Source organism: Rhinolophus sinicus, linkage group LG02 (assembly GCF_036562045.2).
Source record: "Rhinolophus sinicus isolate RSC01 linkage group LG02, ASM3656204v1, whole genome shotgun sequence".
Classification (NCBI taxonomy): Eukaryota; Metazoa; Chordata; class Mammalia; order Chiroptera; family Rhinolophidae; genus Rhinolophus; species Rhinolophus sinicus.
Genome location: NC_133752.1, coordinates 149041353 through 149058562, shown reverse-complemented (window position 1 = coordinate 149058562; position 17210 = coordinate 149041353). Strand labels below are relative to the sequence as shown.

The 17210-nt window shown below is 47.2% G+C and overlaps 1 protein-coding gene across 3 annotated transcripts in view; it reads right to left on the bottom strand.

The window, feature by feature from the left end:
• Window positions 1-6416: 6416 nt before the first annotated feature.
• Window positions 6417-17210, bottom strand: part of GALNT6 (polypeptide N-acetylgalactosaminyltransferase 6) — a 29842-nt gene continuing 19048 nt past the window's right edge. For all 3 annotated transcript variants that reach the window (XM_074325670.1, XM_019724542.2, XM_074325671.1), the window contains 7 exons: window positions 16423-16657; window positions 13260-13377; window positions 11739-11939; window positions 11073-11204; window positions 10375-10476; window positions 9156-9308; window positions 6417-8141 (listed from right to left, as the gene is read on the bottom strand). In XM_074325670.1, the coding sequence (XP_074181771.1) occupies window positions 8028-8141; window positions 9156-9308; window positions 10375-10476; window positions 11073-11204; window positions 11739-11939; window positions 13260-13377; window positions 16423-16657 (1055 nt within the window). In that variant the 3' untranslated portion in view covers window positions 6417-8027. The remainder of the gene's footprint in view (window positions 8142-9155; window positions 9309-10374; window positions 10477-11072; window positions 11205-11738; window positions 11940-13259; window positions 13378-16422; window positions 16658-17210) is intronic.

Genomic DNA, 17210 nt, shown 5'->3' with positions numbered 1-17210 from the left:
GACTATTTTTAACTGCCAGTTTTACTTCTTAATCCCTTCCCCTTTTTCATGCAACTCCCCAATCCCCTCCCTTCTGGCAACCATTAGTTTGTTCTTTGTATCCATGAGTCTGTTTCTATTTTGTTTGTTTATTTTGTTTTTTAGATTCCGCATGTAAGTGAAATCATATGGTATCTGTCTTTCTCTGTCTGACCTAGCATAATACCTTCTAGGTCCATCCATGTTGTCATAAATAGTAAGATTTCTTTTTTTTTATGGCTGAGTAATAGTCCATTGTATATATACACCACATCTTTTGTGTATTCCTTAATTTACTGTTGTAATTACACATTATCTTCCTACTTTTGCCTTTTAACCTTTGTACTAACTTTAGTATTAGCTTATCCACTGCTTTTATTATGTGTTTGCCTTTGTCAATGATAATTTTTTTCTTTGCGATATTTTCTGATTCATTTTTTTTATTTCTTTTTCTTCTTAAAGAAGTCCCTCTAACGTTTCTTGTAACACTGGTTTGGCGGTGATGAATTCCTTCAGCTTTTTCTTGTCTGGGAAGCTCTTTATCTTTCCTTTGATTCTAAATGATAGCTTTGTTGGGTAGGGTAATCTTGGTTGTAGGTCCTTGCTTTTCATCACTTTGACTATTTTGTGCCAATCCCTCTGGTCTGCGAAGTTTCTTTTGAGAAATCAGCTGACAGTCTTATGGGAGCTCCGTTATAGGTAACTAACTGCTTTTCTCTTACAGCTTTTAAGATTCTCTCTTTGTCTTCAATATTTGGCCTTTTAATTATGATGTGTTTTGGTGTGGGCCTTTTAGGGTTCATCTTGTTTGGGACTCTCTGCATTTCCTGGACTTGTATGTCTATTTCCTTCACCAGGTTAGGGAAGTTTTCTGTCATTATTTCTTCAAATAGGTTTTCAATCCCTTGCTCTCTCTCTTCTTTTGATAGCCCTATGATGTGAATGTTGTTACACTTGATGTTGTCCCAGAGGTCCTTTAAACTATCCTCATTTTTTTTTTTTTACACTGTTCTGATTGGGTGTTTTCTGCTACTTTGTCTTCCAAATTGGTGATTTGATTCTCTGCTTCATCTAATCTGCTGTTGATTCCATCTAACGTATTCTTCATTTCAGTTATTGTATTCTTTATTTCTGACTGGTTCTTTTTTGTTTTCTATCTCCTTTTTTTATGTTTCTTATCTCTGTTGAAGTTCTCACTGAGACAATCTACTCTTCCCCTAAGTTCATTGAACATCCTTATAACCAATGTTTTGAACTCTGCATTTGGTAGATTGCTTGTCTCAATTTTGTTTAGTTCTTTTCCTGGACTTTTGTCCTATTCTTTCATTGGGACATATTTCTTTGTCTTCTCATTTTGGCTGCTTCCCTATGTTTGTTTTTATGTATTAGGTAGATCTGCTACATCTCCCAGTCTTGGCAGAGTGGTCTTATATAGTAGGTTTCCTGGGGGGCCCAGTAGTGCATTCTCCCTGTTCACCTGAGCCAGGTGCTCCAGGGGTATCCCTTGTATGAGTTGTGTGTGCCCTTCTGTTGTAGTTGAGCCATGATCACTGTTGACACATCAGTGGGTGGGATTCACCCTCAGACTGTCTGGCTGTGTGGACTGGCCATGACTATAGCAGACAAGCTATTGTGCAGGGGCTGACCCCAATGAGCAGGATTCACTTTAGTGGAGCTTTGGTGCCTGCTGAGTCCATCCTTTGGGTGTGTTGTTTGTGACACTAGTTGGGTGGTGCTAGTTGTAGTCTGAAGCCAGCCACCAGGTGTGTTGGTTCTGTGGCCTTTTGGGAGGGGCTCCAGTGCAGGCCAAGGTCAGCCACTGCCAGTGTCTGGCTCTGGGCCACCTGATTGGAGCTACAAAGTGATCTGCAGTTGGTAGCTGCCTGTGTTGGGCTTGGAGGTGCCTGGGAGTGGTTATGCTGTGAACTGAGGTCAGCTGCCACTAATGCCAGGCTTGGAGCTGCTTAGTAAGTGGTACAGGGTATGCTGAGTCCAGCTGCTGCTCGTTTGGAGTTTGTGGACCTTTGAGAGATTTTAGGAAAGTCCACAATGCAGGCCCAGGCCAGCAGGTTATGTGGGCAAGTGGTCTGGGTGGGGAGGGGTCTCAGGAAATCCACAGAGCAGGGCCAACAGTGTTAGCTCGTTGGCAGAGACACAAATTAGGCAACACTCAGCACCCGCAGGCTGTACGGGGAAGGGAACAACAAAGAAACAGTGGCTCCTGTGGCATTTTAGTCCCAGAGAGAGCTACCCTGCCAGCCCTCACGCAGAAGCTAGTCAGTTCAGTTCCTTCCCGTGTCCCTGGTACTTTCTGAGCTGCTGTCCCTTCCCTGGAGCTTAGAGCGAGTGTGAGTGTGCTTGGGCCCTTTAAGAGGATATCTAGGTATACAGCAGCCCTGTCTCACCCAGACTGAGTCCCTGCTGATTTTCACAGCCAGCTGTTGGGAGGACTCCTCTTCCCAGCACTGATGCTCTAGGCTGGGGAACCCAGTGTGGGGTGCTTCTCAGAGGGGACCTCTGCAGCTGAGATATATCTCCTGATTTGTAACTGCCACATGTGGGTGTGGGACCAGCCCGTTTTGCATCTCCACCCCTTCTACCAGTCTCAGTGTGGCTTCTCCTTTATATCCATAGTTGTAGGAGTTCTGTTCAGCTAGGTTTCAGGTGGTTCTCAAAGGTGGTGGTTCTATAATTTAGTTGTAATTTTGATATGGTTGTGGCAGGAGGCAAGCACAGCGTTCACCTACTCTTCCATCTTGACCAGAAGTCTGGCTTAACTTTCAAGGCACTGCATTTCTTTTGACTAAGCAATGCTAATTCTAGGAATGCATCCTTTTGAATTAAACACAGCACAAAAATTAATGTACAAGGATGTGGATTATAGTTTGTCACAAAACTTTGTATAGTATAACCCATAGCAAACTATAGATTCATTGCAATCCCTATCAAAATACCAATGGCATTTTTCACAGAATTAGAACAAATAATCCTAAAATGTATATGGAACCACAAAAGACCCTGAATAGCCACAGCAATCTTGAGAAAGAAGAACAATGTTGGAAGCATCACACTACCTGATATTACACTACAAGGCTATAGTAATCAAAACAGCATGGCACTGGTGTAAAAACAGACACATAGATCAATGGAACAGAATAGAGAGCCCAGAAATAAACCCACACCTATACAGTCAATTAATCCAAGACAAAGGAGATAAGAATATACAATGGGGTAAAGACAGTCTATTAATAAATGGTGTTGGGAAAACTGGTCACATACATGCAAAAATGAAACTAGACTACTTTCTTACACCATATAGAAGAATAAACTCAAAATGGATTAAAGGCTTAAATATAAGACCTGAAATCATAAAACTCCTAAAAGAAAACATAGGCAGTAAACTCTTTGACACTGCTCTTAGTAATATTTTTTTGGATATATCTCCTCAGGCAAGGGAACCAAACTAAAAAAATAAACAAATGGGACTACGTCAAACTAAAAAGATTTTGCACAGCAAAGGAAACCATCAACAAAACAAAAACACAACCTACCAAATGGGAGAAGATATTCACCAATGATACATCTGATAAGGGGTTAATATCCAGAATTTATAAAGAACTCATACAACACTAAAAAAATAAACAATCCGATTGAAAAATGGATAGACAGTTCTCCAAAGAGGACATACAGGTGGACAATAGACATGAAAAGATGCTCAACGTCTCTAATTATTCTCTAATAATTAAAATCACAATGAGATATCACCTCACACCTGTTGGAATGGCTATCATCAAAAAAATCAATGAACAACAAGTGTTGGCAAGGATATGGAGAAAAGGGAACCCTCGTGCACTGTTGGTAGGATTGCAAATTGGTGTAGTCACTATGGAAAACAGTATGGAGGTTTTTCAAAAAATTAAAAATAGAACTACCTTATGACCCAGCAATTCTACTTCTGGGTATTTATCTAAAGAAACCCAAAACACTAATTTGAAAAGATATATGCACCCCTGTGTACAGTGCAGTACTATTTACAATAGTCAAGATATGGAAGCAACTTAAGTGCCCATCAATAAAAGATTCTTAAGAAGAGGTGGAACATATATACAACGGAATATTACTCGGCCATAAAAAAGAATGACATCTTACCATTTACGACAACATGTATGGACCTAGAGGATATTATGCTAAGTGAAATAAGTCCAACAGGTAAAGACAAATACCATATGATTTTACTTATATGTGAAATCTAAAAAACAAAACAGAAGCAGATTCATGGATACAGAGAAAAAATTGATGGTTGCCAGATGGGAGAGGTGTTAGGGGGATGGGTAAAAAAAGAGAAGGGATTAAGAAGTACAAATTGGCAGTTAAAAATTGTCCTGGGGATATAAAGTACAGCATAGGGAATATAGTCAATAATAATGTAATAACTATATATGGTGCCAGGTGGGCATTAGACTTATTGGGGGGATCACTTTGTAAAGTATATAAATGTCTAATTGCTATGCCGTACACCTGAAACTAATATAATATTGAATGTCAAATGTAATTGAAAAAATTGGGGGAAAAAGCCTTGTATAGTATAGTTGGTTACAAAGTTTGTTGCAAAATTGGGGAAAATGTAAGTATTCATCAATAAGACAAGGTTAAAGAAATTGAGTTTAACCACATTATGGAATATTGTGCAGCTTTTAAAAAGAATGAATTAGACTTAAATGAACTAACATGAAAAGACGTCTTTGATATACTGAATGAAATCAAATTGCAAACAATACAGTATGTGTATATTTATAGATTCATAGAAGAACGGTTATGGAAGTGTTTGTACCCAGTTGTAGAGTTATTACATCTAGAAAATGAATCAATAGGTATAGGAGCATTGTGAGGATAAATTTCACTTTTTACTCATATTTTTCTGTATTATTTGACTTCACTACAGCATCACTTTTGTAATTAAAAATAAAGAAGAACTTCTGGGACTTTTAGCTATTTTTGACAATGGCACCAATACCCTTCAAGAGAGAACCCCAAAGGGGGCCAGCCATTCCGTGCTAAGGCAAGTCTTCTGGAACCAGGAGATAGTAGCACAGGGCTAGCATTAAGGTTGTAGCTTAGCTCTGAGAATGGCCAGAGGGGTGGCTTTTAAGGAAGAGTGCAGGTGTCAGATTAGGGCAAGACTAGTCTTGGCTAAAGAGAGGCCAGGAAGCTGGTTTCTTGAGCCTCCCCACCACCCGTCAGTGCTCTCTCCCTCTTGACTAACTGCCTTCCCTAGTCCTTTCCTCACTCTGAAGCTGGGGCCTCCTCTATAGACATGGCTTTTTGTCTCTTCTACTGCATCTCTCATTCCCTGTGAGTTCCTCTTAGTCCCTGGGAGAGGCTGTGCTGTTTAGGGGGAGGGGTGAGGAGCCACATCCGGGCACCTTGGTTAGACACATACTATAGGACTGGGCTAGGGAGCTACTGGGTGACACTATGGACTGTGTGAGGGATACTGGGATAAATGGCAGCTCATTAATGCCTGATAGATGGCTGGATGTTGAATGCAACCAGGAGTAGGGCTAGGATTAGAGTTAGGGACTAGGGCTTGTCTAGCTTACCTGTTAGCATGGCATTCAAAACGCTCTCATTCGGGGCCCAACCCATTGTTCTGTAGGGCTGACTTACCTAGTACACACAGCAGGCATAGTACATAGGGTCTACAATACTTTTAGGGGCCCACATAAGTGTTTTAGTTTCCTTTAAATATCAGAAGAAATAAAATGAATGTCATCAGCCTGGATTATATTCATCTTTATACCCACGCAGTTGTAAAACCTAATTTTAAACATTTTCTTATGCAGGCAAAAGTGCCCATGAAAGTCATAATGTGACCCTAATCTTCTCGCTTCCATATCCTCTACTCCCTCATGTTGAGGTCCTTTTGGTTTCCCAGATCCACTTGTACCTCTGTCCCTCTGACTTTTCTCAGCTAGATTGTTGCTAGTGTGAGGTCTTTGCATATTGAGCCCTTCCCACCTGGGGACTCATCTTCTGAGGTCTAAGGTCAAAGGTCACCAGCTTTGTGAGGCCTTTCCTGATTCCCCTAAATGGAAGGAATTGTTCTAACTCACCTAGCGCACCTCTGAACACTTCCAGGCTTGTCAGGACTTGCTTGCATCTCTGTTTTCCCAGCCAGAGTGTGAGTTCCACAGAAGAGCTTTATCTTATAACTTGTGTCTACATGCGCTTGCCACACAATATGTAGGCTAGATTGGGGGCCAGAGGATATTTGGGGACCAGAGACAGTGGACAAAAGAGAGAACTTTTCAGATGTGCGTAGTTCTTCACAGCCTGAATCAACTGATTCTCCAAGTGGATCAGCTAAGGGATAATACAGAAGAGGAACGCACACATACTTCCTTTACCAATGCCGTAAAACCTTTATTTCCACTGGGATATCATGTCCCATTTTCTTCTTTCTGGGAAAGAACTTTCCGCTTTCCCTACTCCAAGTCACATCCTGGCCACTCTTTTTCTTTTGGCTGGGTTACCCCCAAATGTTTTCTCTACAGGGTCCTGCAGGCTCTGAGACCTAGGAGATTTCCTGTAGTACTGAGTTGCCGGGAAGGAGGCAGCTGTGGTCCCCTGGCTCCCTCACGTGGTGATGCCCAAGATGACAGCCTGCTACTGAAAGTCAGAAGTCCTCTTGCAAGGAACGGGACTCCTCTTCTAGGCAGCTGGGCTCTCATTCAGGCAAAGCAGTTGTATGTGTGGAGTCCAACTTGCGCGGGGAAGAACGGACACGCATGTCAGATCTGTTCCATATGGGGACTCCATCCAAGCACAGCAGACAAGGCCAGTCATGCTCCACTGACTACATCCTGTCCCTGCTTCCTCCGATTTCCCAGGGCTCGTTATCCTTATCTGGGAACTAGCCTCAGGGCTGCCAACGCCATGCACACGGCCTTGGGCAAACTACTTCACTTATTTGGCCTTGGTTTCATAATATGAAAATGATAAGATTGGGCTAAAACCACGGTTTTCAAATTGTGTTTATAGAACTTGAGAAGATCAGGGGCGGGTGGGCATTGCCCTCACCCACCCTCAATTTCACCCGTGGCTACTCTGCCTTTTGTTTACATTATATATGAGGCATTGGAAAAAGGGTTCTTGGACTTAAACCTGAGAAACACTGGCTCCTGAGCTTTTTTCCAACATTAACATCCCAGGATTCCCAAATGTAAGGTCCCTTATGGCTCCCTGGCTCCCCCGTTCTAGGCTTTATGGAGACCAGCCAGCCAGAAATGATCAGAATGGAGGGAAGAGAGAATAGGAAGGCTGATGGTTAGTTGTCTAGTGTTCTTGTGGTGGTAAAAGGCACCCTGATTCGGTGTTCAAGATCAAGCCTGTCTCGCTCCAGCCATCCACTAGCTGTGGGACTATCAACAAGCTCCTTTACCCCCCTCTGCCTCAGCTTTATCTGTAAAGTGGGCATGGTGGTTCCTGTTCTGCTTTCTCACAGGATTATTGTGCAGATGAAGTAAGATAAAGGATTCCTGTCAGGGTGCTTTCTGTAAACTGTAAACGGCTCTAAGAACTTGGGGTACTATTAGCAAGGGAGGCTCTCTTAGACCTCTCATCCCTGTTAGAATATACGATTTCACTAGCTTCTGTGGGTGCTCTAGCTGACCAGGGATTCAGGACATGGCTGCAGAGGTGCCTTTCTTGAATTCAGCATTGCTGTCATGGGCCCTATCTCAGATGCCTTGTCTGTTTTGGAAGTCTCTGTTTCTAGGACAGAAGGAAAGCTCTAGGCCAAGTATTATGTGTTCTTACAGTCTCTTCCATCCATGTGCAGGAAAGAAGATGGGCCCCACGTTGTTGCAAGTAGGTAGGTCCTGCCTTGATATCCAAAACTGGGTTCAGAAATCCATCTTTAAGGCCTGCAGAGAAATGGATGATTGGGTTCCCAAAAATACTATTTCCTGAGAGGCATGTGGGAACACCCAAGGGGAACACTCCGAGGCCTAGACGAATAGCCAGTGCTGGTGGGGGTCACTGGGATTGCAGGAGGCCATAGCTGGCTTTTCGTTCTCAGATGTCATGCAGGTCCCGGATCCTGAGTTCCTGATGAGCTGGTCCTAAAAGATGACAGAGTAAAAGGTCAACCTGGGCCTCAGACCTCCCAACATTGCTACCAGGGGCTAACAAGATGGGTGACAGCAGATAAAAGGCAAAAACCCCAACAAGGTACAAAGAGAACACCTCCAAGTTCCTTTCCTTGGATGCCAGACACTCTGAAGGGACGCATTCCTGAGTTTCCCCGTGTCTGGTGCCAATTCCCCATCCCCATCTGTCACCTGGAACAGAGGAAGGACCACGGGCTAACCGAAATGCTTTCAGGGACCCTTCTCCAGACGGCCAGTCTTAAACTAAAGTCCTGGGCCAGTGCTGCCCACTCCCACTTTCTGCCTTGGATCCTATTTAGTCTCCTCCCTTTCTGGAACCCCAGGGGTAGGCTCTTCTTTCCCTAAGTCAGAGACTGGGGATGGGGTCGATTGGGGTATGGAGGCTCACTGAGGGTGTTAGTTTGGACCCAGGACTGTAGAAGTACCATGATAAATTCTGAGGTAGTGCAGGGTAATGGAAAAGAACCCGTGCTTTCCAATCAGACTTCTCTGAACCCCGCAGGTCTGAACCCCAGGCCTGCGCCTTCCTAGCGATGGTCTTGGCGTAGTCACCCCCTTGTTGCGCTTTAGCTCACTCCTCTGTAGAAATGGGACACCACCTACTTGGGAAGAGCCTCTGCAAGATTAACCAAACCAATGTATGTGAGCGCATAGCTTTGCGCCTGGCACACAGAGGGCAGGTAGGAGCCACGAGTGCCCCTTCACTTTCATCTGCTTAGGTTCCATCTAAAAATACTTAAACCATGACAGAGCTGGCCATGGACCATAACCCCTGACCACATCTTTATACCAGCCATCACCAAACATTACTTAAGCCCCGGGAACCCCGCCTGCGACCAAGCCCACACTCTCCATGCTTTCTGTCCTCCTCCAGCTCATGGGATCTCGGGCATAAGATACAGAAAGTGAGGGGGGCAGTGGTGGTCCCAGCTTCTTGATGCTGAGCTCCCTGGGCATCTGACTCACCTGGGTCAATTCCCATTCCTCATCCTTGGGGACTTGGCTATTTTTGCCAGTGAACTGACAGCTCCTAAGGCCCAGAGCGCCAGCACTGGCATGTAGACACAGCTGCTTTGCAATGTTGTGGCGAAGGTCCCTCTGGGTCGTGTACTCAAAGTACTACAAGTCAAGACAAAAGGAGGTTGAGGGACAGGCGGGAGAGTGCCCACCACCTTCTGCAGCCATCTGCCCTAAGATGCCAACCACAGATGGGCTCCTGGGGAGGGAAGGGAGCGGGTGCCAAGACTTTAGTAATTCCCGTATCACTTAAGGGATTTTTTTTTTTTTTTAACTATATCTGGGTTATACTGGAATAGCTTTTTAATATTCTTTTCTTTACAATTTTAACTTAGCTTCATTTTAAGCATTACCTGTAAAGCCACGTTGTTTGATACGCTAGTGTGTTTTGTTAATAGGTTACAATTAAAATAAAGCACGTTCACCAGTATACCTCCTACACTCATTGTGCAGGCCAGTGGACACGGAATTGCGTTCGGATGACCTTGTTTTCATGTGTGTACATTGCAGCCTGTTCAGCGTCCCAAGCCTCAACTTTCCTTGCGTCAGTTATGCTTCACGTGCTTCTTCCTTACCAAGCTCTGGGCATTCAGGGTCAATCACTGGGGTCAGGGAGGTGACTGTACCGTAATCGTCACTCCTCAGGGAAGAGCTGGGGCATTGTAGGGCACAGAGGACATTCTCAGGATGCCAGGTTACTGTGAGACGTCATTAGTTTGTTGTTTTGGGGTCATTTTTGGGTGGTAGGAGCAGAGTGGTATTTCTGGGCAGGGGAGGCATTGGAGACCGAAGTATGTAGGTAAGGGAAAGTGCTGCACGATTTCCCCCACTTACTCTGAAACATCACTCAGCAGCTAGCATCCTCCAGCAAGCCTCCTCTGATGAGCGGTCCTCTCCTCCATCCCTCTCGAGCACCCAGCCCTGATGCCCCACGCTCTCCGGATTTCCCTAATTCAGACCTCAGACCTTGTCTGTGTGTGTCATGCATTCCCCCTCAGACCAGGAGCTTCCTGAGGGCGGGGATGGGATGTCCTCCTCTCTCTGGATATCCCCCACCCTAGTCCTCAGGAAAGGGCTATTTGGAGTGAAGAAAGGGGGCTGTGCAGAGAAGAGATGTCCCCGAGGCAGGCTTGTCTCGGGCCTGCCCCGGTAGGGTTGGGCTGTATACCTGGTTGCCGCCAAGGTTATGGCAGGGGTACAAGATGAGAGGCTTCCCTCCATGGTTGTTCTCACCCACGTCCAGGCATTGATCAGTACCGAGGTTCTTTATCTGCAGAATGGTGAGCAGAGGGGAACCAGGACAGCACAGTCAGGAGCTTTCAGTTGGTGGTGTTGGGCCTAACTGTGCATGACGAGATTGCTTCTCTGATTTTTCTCCTCTGCATATCCTTCCTCCTCATTAACCCTGATGCCTGGAGTTAATAGCAAGGTCAGGTGCCCCGCCCAGAGGCTGGGCCAACGTAGGCTGCCAGGTCCCTGGAGAAGCCCTCAGCACAGGTGAATTTCCTTAGGGCCAAATGGCTTTCAAAATGGGATTCCCCAGGCCACCAGCATCGCCTAGGGACTCGTTAGAAGTGCCCATTTTTAGGCTCTACCCCAGTCCCACTGAATCAGCAGTCTGTGTTTTAACACTCCTTCCTGATGATTCTGATGCAGGAGAGTGATTGAGAACCATGCTTATGGGTCGTTTTCCTCTTACTAGGACGTTAGCTATCTCTAGAAGCCCTAAAGTCCTTCTGGATAAAGGAGTGTGGAAAGGAAAAACCACTTCCCGTCCGTCATCCCTCTGTGGGGTAAGGGGTCCTGAACTTCTCTAGGGGCAGAGCCTGTGACGATGGGTAGGCAAGCTGGTTCTCAGAGACTCACGGCTCCATAGAAGGTGGGCTTCAGGTCAGGAACAAACATCTCTGGGTAGATGTTGTGCAGGTACCAGGAAAAATTACGACAGTGTAGTTGTTCCCTCAGCTGCAGTCGTTCCGAAATGTCACCGAAGGATTTCTGTCAACCAAGCCAGCACCCTCACGGTTAGTTCCACCAGCCTTGACCTTCTGTCTGGGTTGAAGTGGCCCAGAGTTCCTGCGGCTGCCTCCTCCCAGAATGGGTCTCAGGCTCATTCCTGCTCATGACCTGTTAGACCCACTGACTTAGCCTCCAATCAATCCCAAACCTCCCGTCTTGGGTTGGGAGCCCCACTCCTAGCCCCTTACTCCGTCATCTCCTGTCACTTCCCAGTGAACTGTCTCCCAGCCCCCTATTCCGAGCCTCTCAGAGCAAAGCCATTGCCCCTTTAAGAGGTTTTTCCTCCAAATCTCTTCGCCCTCCCCTCCTACAAGAAGCTGGGGCTCTCCAGGCGGGACAACGAAGGCTCCTCTCATTCTCTAGCCTCCTGGGCTCTAGTTCACAAGGTCAAAGATGTAAAGGGAGGCACCAGGTGGTAGAGATGGGTGGGCCTCTACCATTAAGCCCTTGACCAGGGCTTGGGATCTGTACTTCTCTTCATCCAAACCCCTCCAGGGCACCATTTCTTCTCACCTCTTGGGCCATCTTTGCTGCTTGCATATTTCTCCGGTAGAAAATCTCCTTGTAGCCATCCATCCAGACCTCAGCCAGGCGCACTTGGTTGCGAGCAATGACATTCGTGCCCTTGGGAAAGGTGTGGGGGCTCTTGGTACGGAACACGTGGCCTACCACAGAGCAGGGGATGATCTCCAGCTGGCCGCCACACTGCCACACCTGCCGTAAGAGGATCCAGATGAGGCTTCATGGGGCAGGTGTGACAGTCTCCCCCCAGACGGCTCTATTTGCAGAGCGCCAGACCCCAGGTCCCAGAACTCAAGGATATGCTGCTCTCTTCTGGGAAAAAAGGACATCAACCAGGCCTCTTTCTAGGTCATGACTACACAATCCCCAGCTCTCTGATGTTGGTTCACTCTGATTTGCAGGGTCCTGATGGTGACCAAGTCCCACTTTAGAGAAAAGCCAGTCTGACCAACTTGGTGTCCATATACGTATTTTGAGCTTTGGTCACTTGGCTTTTTGACTTGGAAATGTGATTTTATCAGCTCACCCAGGTGTTCCTGGAAACTCAAACTCCCTCAAATCAAGATAGACTTGTGACCCAGTCAGAGCACCAGTGCATTAATTATATTAAGGATAGGCAACTGCCAGGTGGCCTGTGGTGGTCCCCTGGACCTTAACACACTAACTTCCTAGGAGACAGACTGAAGAGAGGTCAGAGGCTCATGGATAAACCTAGAATCAGAACCCTGGGAGTTACGGTGACTCTTATGTATGCCAGGAGGCTGGATTAAGCCCTCCCACCTATCTTTTCTTTTTAGGTTTTAAATTAGGAGGTTTATTGTTCATTTTAGTACAGTAGAGACACAAATATATACTTGTAGTAACAGCAGGTATTAAAAATGTACTTAGGGGTGACGTCATAAATGAGCTCATTTACTTTCTAATTACCTCCCCACTGGCATGGGGATTTATGTACATTTCATGGAGAGGCAATCTTTTCTTCCTACCCTGATCCGGGTTGGCCTTATTCCTGGAATCTCTCAGAGTTCTGGGACCCACCAGAATTTGGGCCACCGTTTTCTTTCTCCTACAGTATGAACAACTTACTGAGCACAGGGTCGCGGAAACTCCGAAGACTACCAGGGCGTGTGTGCTCTGACCTGGCAAGGGGAGGCTGATTTTTCTAGAAGAGGGACAATGACTACTTCCTGATCTGTTCCAGGGTCTCACCCCCCCACAGACATCATGAAAGATGCCACCAGTCCCCAGATGTCCAGATCCTATTACTGCTATTATCCTTTCTCTCTGAGAAGTTCTGCCCACTCATTTGTTTCAAATTGTCCAACCTGCTTCCCAAAGTCCTACTGCCAGAGATGGGAGGGGAGGAGAAGGAAAGTGGAGCCATGACAGGAAACAGCCACCTTTTAAGTTCAGTCGCAGATGTGATACCCCTGAGGCTCTGCTGCCTAAGACAGGTTCTCAGGCTGTTCCCCGGATGTTGTGGTCCCCCCTCGAAGCCCTCTTCACTCTCACCCGGAAGGACATTTCCACGTTCTCCCCTCCCCAGATCTCCATCTGATTATCATAGGTACCGATGTGCTCAAAGTAGGACTTGGAGATGGAGAAGAGGCCGCCAGCGAACGTCGGGGATCTGGAGAGACAGAGGGAGAAGCATGTTTGTCTTCTGAGGGGAAGAGGAGTGGAAGCCTGGGGTGGAAAGCGGGGGCTCACCACTGACGCCTCCTCACCGACCCCCCCATCCCTTTCCCACAACGGGCAGGCCCTCTTCCGCTAACTTACTCATTTAGCAAATGTTTACTGGGCTTTTATTATGTTCTCGTCACCTTCTAGGAACCAGGTCCAGGATAGATGTAATTATCCTACTCTCTTCTAAAAGGCATTCATTCATTCATTCATTCATTCATTCACCCAAAGGTGTATTGAACACCAGCCACCAGGGCCTGGCAGGCTACGTGTTAGGCATACAGAGCTAAGAAAGACAGATCCTGTCTTCTGAGAGTGCAGTCTAGTGGCAGAGAGTAAAGCTACTACCATCATTTGCTTTTTTGGCATCAAGTTTCCTGGAGCATAGTAGATACTTGTTTATTATGCTAATAAAGCTGTGTGAAATTGGTTTTGAGAACAGGATTCAAATCATGAGTGAGTATTATGAGCTGGACTGACCCCATTCTCTTTCAGGGTCCCTGGCCCTTCAGGGACTAGAAAGCCAGTTTTCATAGGAGTGCAACCCTGGTGCTTAATACCGCATGAGAAACTTTAGCTTTGGGGAAAATCTGCCTGCTGCCTTGAACAGAGGAAGGTGATAAGAGGTGCTCCGGAAACAGAGTGGGAAGTGAGACGACATCAGGTTCACTCACAGTAAAAGGAGCATTTGGAGGTGACAAGAAGATTCTGGCTTTCAGACAAAAGCAGGGAGGCACAGACCCATGTGAAGATAGACTGACAAAAACGTCTCCTTCCTAGAATTTAGATACCACGTTGCTCACAAGAAGGGCTGGGCTAAGGGCTGAAGGTGGGGTAGGGGCTGGCGAGATAGAGGCAGACTATCGGTACATAATCAATAGCTGTTGGCAGTGGTGTGGGAGCCAGGCGTGCTGGGATGGGGCTTCGTTGCCCCCTTCTGTCGCTTCTTCATATAGTACCTACGGGCAGAAAGATCCTGACACCTTCTCTGTAAGCCCAGTACCCATCAAAGTGCTTTACACACAGCAGGGACCCAATCAGTGTTCACTGGACTCATCTGTTGAGGTCACTACCCGGGAGCCTGACCTTGCTATTACCTTGTGGCTGCTCCTTTTGCCCTGAAGTTGGCTCCTTCAGCTGCTTTCTGAAAGGAATTTCAGTTGGGAAATCCTCATGCTCACGCAGGCGTTGTGTCACGGGTTCTGACCATTCCCAGGGGTGCTCAGCCAGTGTAAGTAAGGCCCAGAAAGGCTCAGCGCGTTGTGGGACTCCACATGAGCACGCTGAAGCTGACCTGCTTCTTCTTGAGGGTCTCCCTGACTTGGGCCTGTCTCTTGGCTTTGAGAGATCTGTCTGACCGAGAAGCTACTAACAAATGGCCTCTGAGGACAATCTTACACAGAGAACTTCACTGCACACCCACAACAACAGCCTGTATTTCCTGGCCTCCTTCTTAGGAGTCTCCGGATCCTTTACCGCTCCTCTCGGCCTCCTGCTAGCGCTCCGAGTGGAGGGTGGGAGGGTACTGCCCGAAGGCCTCCCGTGTGGAGTGCTAGGACTCGGGCTCGCCTTGCAGGCCACCAGGGGGCTGGGTCATTCCCCAAACACTGGAGCTTTATCTTCCAGTTATATTGTATGGTCCTTGGACATCGGAGCCGGGGATGTCAGTGATGGGTGGTGGCCAGGTGCCCTGACCCTGCCTGTGCCACTGGGTGCCAGGCCACCAGCTGGGGGGAGGGCGGCTTGCTTGCTGTACACACCAAACAAAAGACATCTATGAAACAAGCAGACGGTCAATAGGGAATTCCAATTTCTCTTCTCTCTCCTGCCTTCTCTTTTCCCGCCCCCCCTTCTGTTGCTTCTCTTCCTCTCAATGGAGATAGAGCAGGTGGCTGTTTAGGGTCCACAGGAGTCATCCCGGGGCACCCACCAGAGCCCCCTCTGCTGCGACTCTGGGCAGCATGTCTTAGATATGGGCACGTGGAGGGCGAGGAACTCCAACCCTCTCTTCCTTTCAAGCCTTCCTCTTATCTCTACTCACTGTGTCCCCATTCTCTGCTTCCCTCCATCGCTGATATATATTCAGTTGACCCTCAAGTTTCCTGGCCCATATAGGAAAACAGTGGCAGTTAACTCCAAACCACAGCATACTCTAAAAGTCACTCCCCGCTCAGTTTGGCTGAGACATCTGTTAAAATAAACTTGTGGTCTCAGTACTAACACCAACAGGCAATTAGAGAAGGAAGGAGAGGGTGGGTGTATAAGGGGAAGGTAACCCCAGGTGGGAGGTAAACATGGGTAACTTTCATGTATCCACCCTATGGTTCAGGGTTGGCAAGCTATGGCCTGGGGGCCAAATCTGGCTTGGCTTTATAAGGCTCTGGAGCAAAGAATGGTTTTTACATTTTTTAAGGATTGTTTAAAAGAAACACAAATAAGGAATAATATGCAACCGACTGTATGTAGTTGGCAAACCTGAAATATTTACTATTTGGCCCTTTACTGAAAATATTGCAAACTGCAGAACACTTGTCTATGTTCTTTTAATAGGTTCTCAGTCTTTTCAAAGATAATGGCACCCCCTCTTATTATAATGGCTCTGAGCCTGTACCCAGTATCTCTCAACACCTCTGCAAGCACCAGTCATGTCCTTCTATGTGCAGGGAGAGATACAGGCGATGAAGTGGCACCCAGTAAGCGGTGGATGAGGGCAAGCAGTGTGTGCGATGGTTAGGAGCCTGGGCTTTGGGTCCGTCAGGCCAGGACGGGCGTCCTGGTTCCACCATTGGCTAGCTGTGTGATCTGAGGCCACTTGTTTCTACTAGGAACCTGTGTTCTCACCTGTATGTAAAACAGGCTAATCCTACAGGATGAGGATTAAATAAAGTATGTCAAGTGCTTGCTAGAGCACCTAATAAATACACGTGGGCCGGAGATGACGCGGGGCCCTAGAACTGGGAGGGCTGGGGGCTCAGCAGGCTGTGGTCCTTACTTGATGGGGTAGGTCTCATCCTTGCGCCTCTGCCTTTCATGGAGAGGTATCGTCTCCCAGCCGAAGGTCAGGCTCCAGTCGAAGTTGCCACGGCTGTGGACTCTGCCCCTCTGGACAGGCTTGGAGAACTCGAAAGTGTTCAGGTCAATGGTGACGATGTCCGGGCTCACCACCGCTGTCCTGTCCTCGGCGACACGGGCCAGGAGGGGCTCCAGCCAGCCATGGAAGCACTCACCTGCAGGCCCAGGCCAGGACACAGCTGTCAGGGTCCTGTCCACAGCTGAGCCCCCTGGCAGCAGGGAAACCCAGCAGGATAAGAGAACCCTCCATCCACTTCCTAGTCAGAGGCGGAGAAACACAAGGCAGGCTCCACAGCTGGAGAGAGCATAGGGGGCCCCAAGAACCACAGGAAGGGCTCAGGGGAGTAACATGGTCAACTCAAATGATCCAAAAGCACAGGGGAGGCTCTAGATGGGGGTCTTTGGGTTCCCAGCCTATCCCCCGAATTGGCCCTCCCCACCCAAGTGTAGATTTCCAAAGCAGATAGCTCCTGTCCCAGGGGTATCTCACCTCAAGCTTTGGCTCCAGCTGTAGAATAATAACCCCCTTCATTTGTCTGACCCTTAGAGATTTTCAGTGAACTGTATATATGACTTTATTTGGCCCTCAGAGTAATAATTCTGTTGGGCAGGTTGGTATCCTCATTCCCATCTTACAAATGAGAGAACTGAGGTTCAGATAGTGGCAGAGCCAGCGCACAAACGCAGGTCTTCTGACTCCCGCGTCTA